A 14,611-nucleotide genomic window follows, 5' to 3' on the forward strand; every position below is an offset into this window, starting at 1 on the left:
GACTGTATTTGCCATATTGCAGAAAAGCAACACATCACCATTTCAAGACCGTATTGATTGATCAAAAGATGCCTTTATTTTCTGTACAACTAGTCCCAGTTGTTTTTACATACAAAATTACTGAATCCATCACATATTTATTAGAAATAATTTTTTTAAAAAGAAGAGTTATTTAATAACTAGAAATCTGTTATTATTAAAATTATTTTTTGTAACAGGCATAAAATGTTGTTTTTTGTAGTTATATTTATAATAATTGTCATTCAATAAATTTGAATAGAATAGAAATATAATCATTATTTTTAAAATAAGTTTTAAAAATTACAATTTGACAGTTTAACTCAAATATAATCATGTATTTTAATTATGCTGCAAGCATTATATTACCAAAATCATACTATACTTTTAATGGGGTTTTTTAATCCAGTTTGAGTGGTTTGTTAAATGTTTTGAGTATAATGGCAATGTAATGAGAATTGCAGTGTTGCGGTTGTTTAATCTGGATGTTTAACAATTAAAGCATGAAGACACCAGTTAAATATATATATATATAACTGCACTCCACCTTTCTCTTTATGAATGTTTCTCTCTAGATATTACAAGTAGTATTTGTTGTGTAGTTAGTACACTTTGCAGTAACTGTTACTTTGTACAGTGATAGAATATATTCATTTCTAGTTGATAGATACATGTACGTGTAGTTAATTAGTTTTTAATTTTGAATCATGTACAGTGAAACACCTTAAAACCAGACCCTCTATAAACTGGAATTATCTCAAAACAGTTTTCACGGCCACTTTTAAAATATCAGTATAAAACCGGATACCTCTTAAAACTGGACTTTTCACTTGGCCCCAAGAGTGTCCTGTTTAGGGGAGATTCACTGTATATGTTTTAGTAAGCTAGAATGAGGATTTCATTAAAAAAAAAAAGTTGGTTTTGTAAGTAAAAGAAATAAATTAAAACAGATATTAGGATATGAAACAATGATTTTTCAAAAATTTAAATGTTTTTAGTTTAAGTTTCATCTTAGATCAATTTTAGCTATCAGGAAGTATGATTTACTCTTCTTTGTGAACCTGTTTTATATCAGAGACTGGTATGTGCTGTCCTGCCTATGTAAATGTTTATGTAACAGATCCCTTGTTGCTAACGGGAAAATATAGCAGGTTTCCTCTCATTATGTGTTTGACTTCCAATAGCTATAATGCTTAATAAATCAATGTTCTCTAGTAGTGTCACCAAACAAAACAAATTTTACCTTTAAATATTTCATGAGATACAAAAAGTTGAAACAAGGGAAATAATAAATGGCTAAAGTAAAGTAAAGTGAACAATAGAACACTGACTGGTTGACAAGTGAACAATAGAACACTGACTGGTTGACAAGTGAACAATAGAACACTGACTGGTGGACAAGTGAACAATAGAACACTGACTGGTGGACAAGTGAACAATAGAACACTGACTGGTGAACAATAGAACACTGACTGGTTGACAAGTGAACAATAGAACACTGACTGGTGAACAATAGAACACTGATTGGTTAACAAGTGAACAATAGAACACTGACTGGTTCACAAGTGAACAATAGAACACTGACTGGTTCACAAGTGAACAATAGAACACTGACTGGTGGACAAGTGAACAATAGAACACTGACTGGTGGACAAGTGAACAATAGAACACTGACTGGTGAACAATAGAACACTGACTGGTTGACAAGTGAACAATAGAACACTGACTGGTGAACAATAGAACACTGATTGGTTAACAAGTGAACAATAGAACACTGACTGGTTCACAAGTGAACAATAGAACACTGACTGGTTCACAAGTGAACAATAGAACACTGACTGGTTGACAAGTGAACAATAGAACACTGACTGGTTAACAAGTGAACAATAGAACACTGACTGGTTGACAAGTGAACGATAGAACACTGACTGCATGGTTGACAAGTGTACGATAGAACACTGACTGGTGAACAATAGAACACTGACTGGTGAACAATAGAATACTGACTGGTTGACAAGTGAACAATAGAACACTGACTGGTTGACAAGTGAACAATAGAACACTGACTGGTGAACAATAGAACACTGACTGGTGAACAATAGAACACTGACTGGTTGACAAGTGAACAATAGAACACTGACTGGTGGACAAGTGAACAATAGAACACTGACTGGTGGACAAGTGAACAATAGAGCACTGACTGGTTAACAAGTGAACAATAGAACACTGACTGGTTGACAAGTGAATGATAGAACACTGACTGGTTGGCAAGTGAACGATAAAACACTGACTGCATGGTTGACAAGTGTATGATAGAACACTGACTGGTGAACAAGTGAACAATAGAACACTGACTGGTGAACAATAGAATACTGACTGGTTGACAAGTGAACAATAGAACACTGACTGGTTAACAAGTGAACAATAGAACACTGACTGGTTAACAATAGAATACTGACTGGTTGACAAGTGAACAGTAGAACACTGACTGGTTGACAAGTGAACAATAGAACACTGACTGGTTGACAAGTGAACAATAGAACACTGACTGGTTAACAAGTGAACACTGACTGGTGAACAATAGAACACTGACTGGTTAACAAGTGAACAATAGAACACTGACTGGTTGACAAGTGAACAATAGAACACTGACTGGTTGACAAGTGAACAATAGAACACTGACCCGTTGACAAGTGGACAATAGAACACTGACTGGTTGACAAGTGGACAATAGAACACTGACTGGTTGACAAGTGAACAATAGAACACTAACGGGAACACTGACTGGTGAACAATAGAACACTGACTGGTTAAAGTAAATAAACATATTTCTTCATGTATGAAATGAATTCTGGTCTACCACAAATTTGGACAACTAAAAACACATTCGATTCGCAATTTTTTTTTATAATTAAGCAATAAGTTATAATTAATTAATGTATACATTTTTTTTTAAAACCTGTTATATATTTTAATTATTTTTTAAATTATCTTTGTTGATACAATGTGGGCCATTTGGATAGGGTTAAAGCTTATATGAACAAAGTATAATTATATAGTTAGTAAATGTTTTACCAGAATAAATCCCAAGCATGGGGAGATAACTCCACAATAATCATTTAAATATTCATACCTGAACATTTCATCAAGTGGACTCGCTTGAGTTTTCTAAGAAGCCTTATTCTGAGACGGTTCATTCATTTGCTGTGACAATGTATATATCTGTCTGTCTGTCTCTATCTATCTCTCCTCGTCCTCCCCCCTATAATTTTCGTATTTCATGAGCCTCACATTGCTTCGTGGTGCTTGTTTTTTTACACTGATTAATAGGAATTTGGGAGGTTTTGAGGAAGGTGTTTTTGTTTGTTTGTTTTTTGGTGGGGTGTACTGTGTGCAGTTTGGTACTTGTGGAATGTGTGTGGATTGTTTTCTTTTTTTTCTTTTTTTTAATAATTGTTTTCTCACTGGGATTAAGTGTGTATATTGGTACAAATGGTGTTACTGAACTTGTTGGAATGATTACTTTGCTCATACATTTAAATACATGATGGCAAATATCTCAGTATTAAATACGTTTTGTATACAGTGTAGTCACTTTACGTAATATTTATGGAATTTATATTAATTATAAGCTTTTGAGATTGATAATCCAGCTATTTCCACTCAGTAAGCTGTTACAAGTTTTGTTATGCAAAATAATACATTACTTTTGAATGAAATATTTCACAAGGTTCACAATAAAAAAATGCATAATAATTTACATTTTGTTTACTATACGGTGATTATACATGTATATATTTACTTGTTATAATTTCACATCGATTCTTTGGCAAACACTTGGTTGTGGGTTTTTCTCATGATCGTCATATTATTGAAAATGTTTTGTTTTTTATTCTGTAAAATCAAGTTCAAGTGGATTTTGCTCTTGCACTTGAGCAAGATGAATTTCAGTGTTATTATAGGGCCACTATTTCACTACCTCACCACTCCTACCCCAGCATCGTCCATGTCTATATAGATATTATGATATTCATGAGTTTAGCATTTTGTATGGCTTAAAGGTTAACATTATATGTAAACTTTTAAATTATTTACAGGATATTAACGGATCTTTTAGTTATTGAATCTAGATATTAATGCTAATCTCTGTATATGCTATTAATTCATTTGCTTATTGCTGAATTTGTCTGCACCAGGTGCAGTTCATGATATGTTGTCTTTTAATCACTTGACTTAATTAACATGGTGAGCTATGTCTACAAGGAATGGGTCAAACTGGTGTTGTGTTTTATTTACATGAGCATGGCATACATGTAGCTTATATGCTTATATTCAATTAAGGTTCAAGCATGCTGTCCTGGGCACACACACCTCAGCTATCTGAGCTGTCTGTCCAGGACAGTGGGTTAGTTGTTAGTTGGTTAGTGGTTAGTGAAAGAAAAGAAAGTGTAGTGGCCTTACACCTACCTACCCACTGAGCCCTTAAGAACTTGCTGTAGGTGGGAGCCAGTACCAGGCTGTGAACCCCTCTCTCTCTCTCACTCTCTCTCTCTCTCTCTCTCTCACTCTCTCTCTCTCTCTCACTCTTACTCTTACTCTCTTACTCTCTGGGTCTCTCATTACTTAGATCAAGTATCATAATAAACAAAAAATAGCCACACTAATTGGTAGTTAAAATGTGCTGATGTATTGTTAAAGAACTATTCCTTCCATTATTGTTTACAGTTACACCAATATGGCTTTTATTATTTATTTATTTATAATAATCTTTTATGATTGGTTTTTTATTGATTTTTTTTTTTTTTAAATTTGGTGTTTTTATTTTTAGTCTTGGCACAAACTCTTCCTTGCTTTTTAATAGCTCGCATGTACTATTGTATTTCTTACATATCCTCAAAAACCAGGTTTTAAGCAAATTTTAATATCTTTTTCGACTAAAAGTTATTTACAGCTGTTGTCCTTGTAGCTAACTTACGCATCACAGACACATGATTGTCAGGTTAACTATACGTCACAGGGTGATATATTTCCACCGTGTTGGTTTTCATTGGATGCATGGCACTGGTGACCTGGTCATCACCTAGGAGCAGCCAGTCGAATGTCTTGAAATTATGTGTGTTAACAACCCATGTGTAATCAAAAATAATACATGAACTTCTCACCAACGGGTGTGTAAGAAATGAATATCTGGTTATAGCCAATCAGATGAATGAATTAATGGTTATAGCCAATCAGATGAATGAAAATTAATGGGTATAAAATTAATAGCATAATTCATAATCATAAAACTTCTCTATTATACAAATGTATATGCACATGTAGGTGTCTATTCTTTACTCCACTTTATTATAATAATTGTAATTTTGATACTCATTTTTGTTTTTTATTATGCATCTGATACATGCATCTTGCTCCATGATATTTTAATTGTGGTGGCCATATACAATATAGTTGTTGTTTTGAACTGGTGGTCAACTAGAAATTGTTTTAAAATTATTTTATACCCAGTCACGATTTGTTTAAATGTAATAATCATTTGTATGGGAACAGTGTGCAATTTTGAGGAGAGCCCGAGTCTCATAAAAATCATACAGGACTCTAGCTTGGCTAGCATACAAGCCTGCGTGGCTCGTAAAAATCATACAGGACTCTAGCTTGGCTAGCATACAAGCCTGCGTGGCTCGTAAAAATCATACAGGACTCTAGCTTGGCTAGCATACAAGCCTGCGTGGCTCGTAAAAATCATACAGGACTCTAGCTTGGCTAGCATACAAGCCTGCGTGGCTCATAAAAATTATTTGTACATATTACATTGATTCTTTGCAATGACACAGTTAACATATATCTTAAGAGCATGGGAAACCAGTCTTGAATAGCGATCTTTTCCATGGTTTCATACAAAACATTTTGTGTATGAAAATATTTAGTGTATCTTCTGTTCTACTGGAAACACATGGCAGGGCTTGCTGGGTTGGTGGGAGTCCTTATGACACTTAAATTTTATAAACCAAAATCGCACACTGAGGAATGTATCAGTTGATTTATTCCTGGTCATCATTAACTTAGATGTAGATGTGATATCATTGCTGACTAACGGTAACTCTCACCCCCTTCAGAAGGCCACACCCATCCTTCAGCCCCTACCAACACGGGGGCAGGGCCCATGTCAGAAGTAGCCTCCCACCCCAACCTCTATGCACTCTTCAAACATCAAGGTATGTTATGTTGGTGTTACACCAGTGGTTCTGTTTCAATCCTTTTGCATGTTGCTGTGACTCCACATTATAATCAGGTTCTATTCTTAACTAGTACAGTGTATATGATGGACATGTCTTGGTAAATGTCACTGCATTTTCAAAAATGTGTATTATTTATTTTATTGAAAAAAGAAACTAAAAAAATTGTTCATATTCTGTATATATTTACAACTCTTCTAAAATTTCAACCATGAAATTCTATATAGTGCAGTCAATAACAAAATATTTCTAAAAATACAACCATGAAATTCTATATAGTGCAGTCAATAACAAAATATTTCTGAAAATACAACCATGAAATTCTATATAGTGCAGTCAATAACAAAATATTTCTGAAAATACAACCATGGGTAAATATATTAAATTTAAACCTGAATAATTAATATTCATTAAGGACAAAAATGTTGTACAAGATTTATTGTTTGAGTAAGCACAAGAATATAAAAAATAGTCATGAAATATGAAATAAGCTAAATTACAGAAGGTGATCTGAAAAGTGGAAACTAACATTCATATATTTCTTTATATATACATATATATTTCGTGGGGTTTTTAAACTTTGTTTAATTAAAATTACTGTATAAGTTGAAACTAACATTCATATATTTCTTATATACGTATATACATGTATATATTTCTTCTTTCTGTTTTTTTAAAATTTGTTTCATTAAAATTACCTTACATTAATACATTTTAGTTGTTTTCTAAACAAACAAAAACCTTTGAAGAATCAAAGAAAAAGTTAAATAGATGGAGATGAACAGTAAATTCCATATTGACTTTCACATACAGTTTAACTTACTTCTAGAAACATTTAATTTGCTAAAGTGTAGACATAAATATGTGATCATACTTTCACAATAAACAGAAAACACAATTTGAATCCTTTTGTCCCACCAGGGAACATTTGGTTTTAAACATTTTGATTAGCAATATTTCTGGTCAACTGAAAATTGATTAGCGATTACTGTTTAAAATTGTGTAGCGATCTGTGAAACTTGTTCCCTGCCCACCTAGCTACCCTCCAAATCCTTATTTCTGTGAATGTTATGTTTTTGTGGGGTTTTGTGGTTTTGTTTTATATTTTTAATTCTTCAACTGCTTTTGAAGTAATTACTGGTACATTTTCTACACTTGCTTTTTGTTTCCTTCTTTTTTTATTTTCTTCTTTTTTTTTGGTCTTCAGTCTTTGTACATTGGTGTTTGTTCTTAGTAATATATAGTGTTATTAGAATCAAAGTTCAGCTCAATGTTGCTTGTATAAAAGCTACAGACCCTAGCTTCCCACATATGTATCTTTTTCGTTTTGCAACAAATTAAATTTGAGTTACCAAAAACACAAAGATAACCAGAAACACTTCGAAATGGTAAAGGTTTATTATTTAAGAAACAAGTTGTAAGTAATGATATGTAATACAATGGCAAGAAACCTGTAATTACTGAAAGTATTTAACATTTCCAAATAGTGGCTTTAATAAGGAACAATAACTGTAAATCCATTCCAGCAGTTCAGTTTTAACTTATTTTTCACCTTGGTTTAGACCCAAAACACACCAGAACTGGGTCAGGGACTGGGTCAGGGACTGGGTCTGTGACTGGGTCAGGGACTGGGTCTGTGACTGGGTCAGGGACTGGGTCTGGGACTGGGTCAGGGACTGGGTCTGGGACTGGGTCAGGGACTGGGTCTGGCAAGTATGTTACCAGATGAAAAAGAAACACTGAATCAAATGTGTTAAAACATTGTGCTGGAATGAACTACAGATCTGGCACCAGATGACATAGAACATGTTCTGTACTTTTGACAGCAGCAGACGCATTAGACCCAGACACAGAACCAGTTTTGGTGTGTTTTGGGCTTTAGTTTCAATCCTTTGTACTAGCACTGAAATCAAATAGGATATAGAATATAAATTTGTGCTTATTTACTTAAAGGTGCAGACCCTAGTTTCAGTTCGTAAGAATGAACACTAAGTTTAGTTAATCTACAAACCTGTAACACACTTGGATAAAGTTACAACATGGACACTAAGTTTAGTTAATCTACAAACCTGTACCACACTTTTGATAAAGTTACAACATGGACACTAAGTTTAGTTAATCTACAAACCTGTAACACACTTGGATAAAGTTACAACATGGACACTAAGTTTAGTTAATCTACAAACATGTAACACACTTGGATAAAGTTACAACAGAGTGAAACACGAGTCTGACATTAAAACCGGAAAATATCCTTACAAAATAGACTTCTGTAGACTAGAACTCGAATCTATAACCGCTACTTCTCAGACACGTAAGTAAAACACGACTGACATTGAAATAGGGAAATAGAAAAAAAAATAGACTAGATATTGTCTCCATAACTGTTATTTCTCAAAGGTACATGCATTTTTTAAAATATGACAAATACATTTTGTGATATTAGAAACAATAGGATGACCAGAAACACTTCAGTTCTATGGAAATGGATAATTTATACAATAAAATATAAGTAATGTTTTATTTCAGTGATCATAAACGGCTGTAATAGTAAAAAATATGCTGTAGTGTTTAAAGTAGTAGTAGTCTTGTGGTTGAAATCTGATGAGATGCTGAGGTTTGCTCTGTTGGGAAGTTAATTGTGTTGTTTTACAAAAAATATGGTCTGTTCCTTTAAAGTAGTAGTAGTCTTGTGGTTGAAATCTGATGAGATGCTGAGGAGATTGAGGTTTGCTCTGTTGGGAAGTGTGTTGTTTTACAGGTCTGTTCCTTTAAAGTAGTAGTAGTCTTGTGGTTGAAATCTGATGAGATGCTGAGGTTTGCTCTGTTGGGAAGTTAATTGTGTTGTTTTACAAAAAATATGGTCTGTTCCTTTAAAGTAGTAGTAGTCTTGTGGTTGAAATCTGATGAGATGCTGAGGTTTGCTCTGTTGGGAAGTTAATTGTGTTGTTTTACAACAAATATGGTCTGTTCCTTTAAAGTAGTAGTAGTCTTGTGGTTGAAATCTGATGAGATGCTGAGGTTTGCTCTGTTGGGAAGTTAATTGTGTTGTTTTACAAAAAATATGGTCTGTTCCTTTAAAGTAGTAGTAGTCTTGTGGTTGAAATCTGATGAGATGCTGAGGTTTGCTCTGTTGGGAAGTTAATTGTGTTGTTTTACAACAAATATGGTCTGTTCCTTTAAAGTAGTAGTAGTCTTGTGGTTGAAATCTGATGAGATGCTGAGGTTTGCTCTGTTGGGAAGTTAATTGTGTTGTTTTACAAATCTGATCAGATGCTGAGGTTTGCTCTGTTGGGAAGTTAATTGTGTTGTTTTACACAAAATAAGAGTGTTATCAAAATACCTGTCTTGATATTATATAGAGGTGAAGCCATTGACATTAATGCTGGTACATTGTAGGTGCTGGGTTCACGTCCCAGTACTGGCTCCGACCCAGACTGAGTTTTAGCGGATCAGTGGGAATGTGTAAGACCACTGTGTGGACTTTCTCTAACCACTAACGATTAACCCATCCGAAATACACAGAAAAGTATACAATTTAAAGACAAAAAAAAAGGTTTAGCAATTTGTAACTGTGCTTTAAAGAAAACTTGTGACTTTCAAAGTGAAATCAGACTCTAGATTTAATTGATGCATCATTTGTCAGTATAAGTGACAGGAGATTTTCAGTACAAAATGAAGTGTAACTGTTACGTCATTGGATGTACGTATGTAGCTTTCTTTTGAAGTGCAATGCAGTACACATACATGTAGTTCCAAAGTGCTAAACTATGAATACACGTGGCTTTCTCACATGGACGTTCTATCTCAGTAGACTATTTCTATCAGACATGGACTATTTTTATCTCACATGGACTATTTCTATCTCACATGGACTATTTTCATCTCACATGGACTATTTGTATCTCACAACGACTAGTTCCATCTCACAAAGACTATTTCCATCTCACATGGACTATTTCTATCTCACATGGACTATTTCTATCTCACATGGACTATTTTCATCTCACATGGACTATTTCCATCTCATATGGACTATTTCTATGGATTATTTCTATCTCACATGGACTATTTCCATCTCATATGGACTATTTCCATCCCACATGGACTATTTCTATGGATTATTTCTATCTCACATGGATTATTTCCATCTCATATAGACTATTTCCATCTCATATGGACTATTTCTGTGGATTATTTCTATCTCACATGGACTATTTCCATCTCATATGGACTTTCTATCTGACATGGACTATTTCCATCTCATATGGACCATTTCTATCTCACATGGACTATTTCCATCTCATGGACTATTTCTATCTCACATGGACTATTTCCATCTCAGATGGACTATTTCCATCTCACATGGACTATTTCCATCTCATATGGATGATTTCCATCTCATATGGACTACGTGTATTTCCATCTCACATGGACTTTCTGCCTCACACGGACTATTTCTATTTCACATTGACCTACATACCCTATTTCTATCTTGTATATGAAGGTTTGAGAGTAAAATAAAGATAATTCAATGCCAGGCAGGGTATTCACTAGTGGCATGGACACTGGTTAATAACCAGTTTACCAAGCTTGATCAATGAACAGGTTAGGCCCTACTGACATTCTCATATTGGATGTTGTGCTGGATGTTTCATATTAATGTTTTAGTGAATTAACATAGCAGCCCTTAGACACCGATACACCAAGAGTGTTGATTTCACAAAACCTTAATCACAAATATTATATACATTGTAGTTGTGTGCAGTTACCGTTGTGTGTGAATTTTTACAGCTCATAGTAAAATATTGCTCTTTATGATTTAGCTACAACATACTTACAATCTCTTCCTCTAATTGACCATGTTCTAAGTTTGGTTCTAAGCTTTGGTTCTGTTCGTCAGATTGCATTTGGTGCTTGTGCTTATATATGTATGCTATGAATCTATGAAGTAAATTATGTGGCTTTTTTCAGTTTGACTTTTCTTTCATTCATGTGTTACCAACCACTGTTACCTCTTGTATGTTTATGGTCACTGTCCTCTCTCTGTGCAATTTAAAATTCATGATAGTTATCTCCCCATTATTTTAGAACAAGTTATTCATACATTAACCGGCCTCGGTGGTGTCGTGGTTAAGCCATCAGACATAAGGCTGGTAGGTATTGGGTCCGCAGCCTAGTATCTGCTCCCACCCAGAGCGAGTTTCAACAACTCGGTGGGTAGGTTTAAGGCCACTCTTCGTTCTCACTAACCACTAACCCACTGTCTTGGACAGACAGACCAGATAGCTGAGGTGTGTGCCCAGGACTTGAACCTTAATCGGATATATGCACGAAAATAAGTTGAAATGAATTCATACATTAGTGATTACAATATATCACCTATTGTTAAATCTCTGTTACGGCCTCGTTCCACCTAACCATTTTTGTCATGTTATCATGTACTGTGAAATGGTCATAAAATACACCTGTACATGTGTGTGTGTCCTTCAGTGTTCTGGTAACGTTTTTCCATCTTTGCTGTAAGTGTTGACTGATAGCACTTGTCGTCCACCAGTCATCTCATTGCAAATTCCACCTTTTTAAAAAAAAAAAAAAAATGTAAAGGGCAGATAATTGATTAAGGCAGTTAAAGAATGATTTTGAAGAAATTTGTCATCTCTACATCTACATGTATTTCAAGAGACTTGGAGCTTTAAAAAGAAAAATGTCGGGGTTGTCCATTGTCTGTTTAAAGTTTATGATGGGCTGTTATCAGAATTTGGTTAAGGAAAAATTACTTACAAATACAAAAAAAAAAACCTGAATTTTTCCAGAATTTCAGATTTTGTATTGCCTGGAAACCTGTCATGTAATGAAAAGTTTGTAGTAATCCTATACTGTCCAAGACCCTCCAAAATTTTCAAGATTTTCATTTTCATTTCTGTAATTAAATTAAATTTCTCATCACATTTTTATACGTCTTTGGTAGCTACATTTAAATAAATAATTAAATAAATACACTACCTTGATTGTGTCAACTGCTTAAATACTGTTCTCTCTTCTCTTCTCATCAATTTATCCTCTATGCTTCATGCCTAGTATTAATGCTATTATAGTATGTGGTTTTCATTATTTTCCAATTTTGCAACAATATATATATATACATACTATTACAGCTTCTTAATTTCTTATATAAATACATTGTATAACTTTATATAAATATTATGTCAGATCACTCACATCATAGATTCAGATTAATAGGTTCTGGCACTTGTCCTTTTGTAGATGGTTTTTCTGACAGTCGTCTCAAGAAAAGCAATCCTTTGAGTGAGCTTTACTGAGCTTTAGTGAGCTCCAAAGATTGATTTTCTTGAGACAAGGGTTAGAAAAACCATCTACAAAAGGACGAGTACCAGAAATATTTTCTAGTTCAATGATACTTACAATTTTAGTATAATTATTGTTAAATTCACTTTAGTTTATTTTTGTACCGTGACATTATGACCCTGTTCACAGCTGTTACATCACTAAAAGGAATGCATGCAGTGTTACATATTATGTGACGTCACGACCCTGCTCACAGCTGTTACGTCACTAAAAGGAATGCATGCAGTGTTGCATATTACGTGACGTCACTACATGTACCTTTTATTATGGAGTGGCGTAATGAAGAGGTAGCAACAGCCATCTACCTCCTAAACGACAAGACCAATTAACCAATGAAAAGGGCGGATTACCGTCTAGGGGACGTATGCTAGACGGTTTTTCTAGCACATCTTTCTGGCACCTTTTTACTGGTTGATTGAGCTAGAAAATATTATTCCGAATCCTTAAATATCTTGATGTGAGAGTTATGTTGTATTAATTATTTTGATTAAATGCACTTTCATATTACCTAAAATGATTCTTGTTTATAAGTATTTATGTTAAATATAACATGCACTTGTATTTGGTTTTAAAAGTAAAATGCTTTCTCTATTACTATTTATTAGATAAACATACTATCATATACAACTATTGTTTATAATTTTATCATGATGTGTAAAATGTTGTTAAATTGTTTTTGTGGTTACTGCTTACATTATTATCTATTATGAACTATTCGTTAGTGTAATATATTGCAGAATTTTAATTTTTGATATAATATTATATATTTATTTTAATTTGGGATATGCATGTTTAAAGAATTATAACAGAATATGTTGTGATTTTGATTATTTATTAATTTTGAAGTTGTTTGACCGTATACAGTGTATTATTAAAATATTTATGTTGCATGCAGTTACATTTTATATATTATTATTATTATTATTATTTATTATTATTATTATTATTTGTACAAAGATGGTTAAATCTTAGCCTGTTTGATTTTTACTTCATAGTATTTAATAGTATGTCATGGCTTGACTTAAATACCATGAGAATAAAAACTAAAAAGTGTGATTAAAAATTTCACGTACTTTATGATAAATATACAAAGTTATGGCTGGATTAAAATAATTATAAGCCTTTTTTGCAAAGTTGGTCAGAAATTAAGTAACCATTTTGAAGTTTGACTAAATAGAAAGAATGGCACATGATTTTCTAATTAACTGTTGGTGAATTAATAGAAAGAATGGCACATGATTTTCTAATTAATTGTTGGTGAATTAATAGAAAGAATGGCACATGATTTTCTAATTAACTGTTGGTGAATTAATAATGAAATATACAGGAAACCTCTGTGAACTGGAATTCCCTCAAAACTGGATTTTGTTTTAACAGTCCCATTGTTAATATCAGTACAGAAGATTGCCTTTCTAAACCAGATATTCCTTAAAACCAGACATTTTACTTTCTAAACCAGATATTCCTTAAAACCAGACATTTTACTTTCTAAACCAGATACCTCTTAAAACCAGACATTTTACTTCATCCTATGAATGCCCAGTTTAGAGGGGTTTCGCAGTATTTTAATAAATTCAGCTTTAATTCTCATTTGTGGTGATCAGTTACATGTGCGTGTCTATCATTGGACACAGTAACTTACATGTAAGTTCTGCTCAAGCTTGACGTGTTACATGTCATAGCATTGAGCAGACATCTTGTAGCTGTGTGTGTGTGGGGGGGGGGGGGGATGTAGCTCAGTGCTACAGCGCTTGCTTGATGCACAATCGATCTAGGATCGATTCCCGTCAGTGGGCCCATTGGCCTATTTCTTGTTCCAGCCAGTGCTCCACAACTGATGTAACAAAGGCCATGGTATGTACTATCCTGTCTGTGGGATGGTGCATATAAAAGATCACTTGCTGCTAATCGAAAAGATTAGCCCATGAAGTGGCGACAGCAGGTTTCCTCTCTCAATATCTATGTGGTCCTGAACCATAAGTCTGATG

General features: G+C 33.8%; 1 protein-coding gene across 5 annotated transcripts in view; it reads left to right on the plus strand.

Annotated features, from left to right (window-relative positions):
* The window catches only part of LOC121388437 (GATOR complex protein WDR59-like), a 126,032-nt gene that overhangs the window by 103,794 nt on the left and 7,627 nt on the right, over positions 1–14,611 (plus strand). For 2 of the 5 annotated variants that reach the window (XM_041519752.1, XM_041519753.1), the window contains exon 23: positions 6,135–6,233. The exons of the other annotated variants lie outside the window; for them this stretch is intronic. In XM_041519752.1, coding sequence (XP_041375686.1) covers positions 6,135–6,233 — 99 coding nt within the window. The remainder of the gene's footprint in view (positions 1–6,134; positions 6,234–14,611) is intronic. 5 annotated transcript variants of the gene reach the window in all.

The sequence above is a fragment of the Gigantopelta aegis genome, chromosome 14 (genome assembly GCF_016097555.1).
Source record: "Gigantopelta aegis isolate Gae_Host chromosome 14, Gae_host_genome, whole genome shotgun sequence".
In the NCBI taxonomy this organism is placed as follows: Eukaryota; Metazoa; Mollusca; class Gastropoda; order Neomphalida; family Peltospiridae; genus Gigantopelta; species Gigantopelta aegis.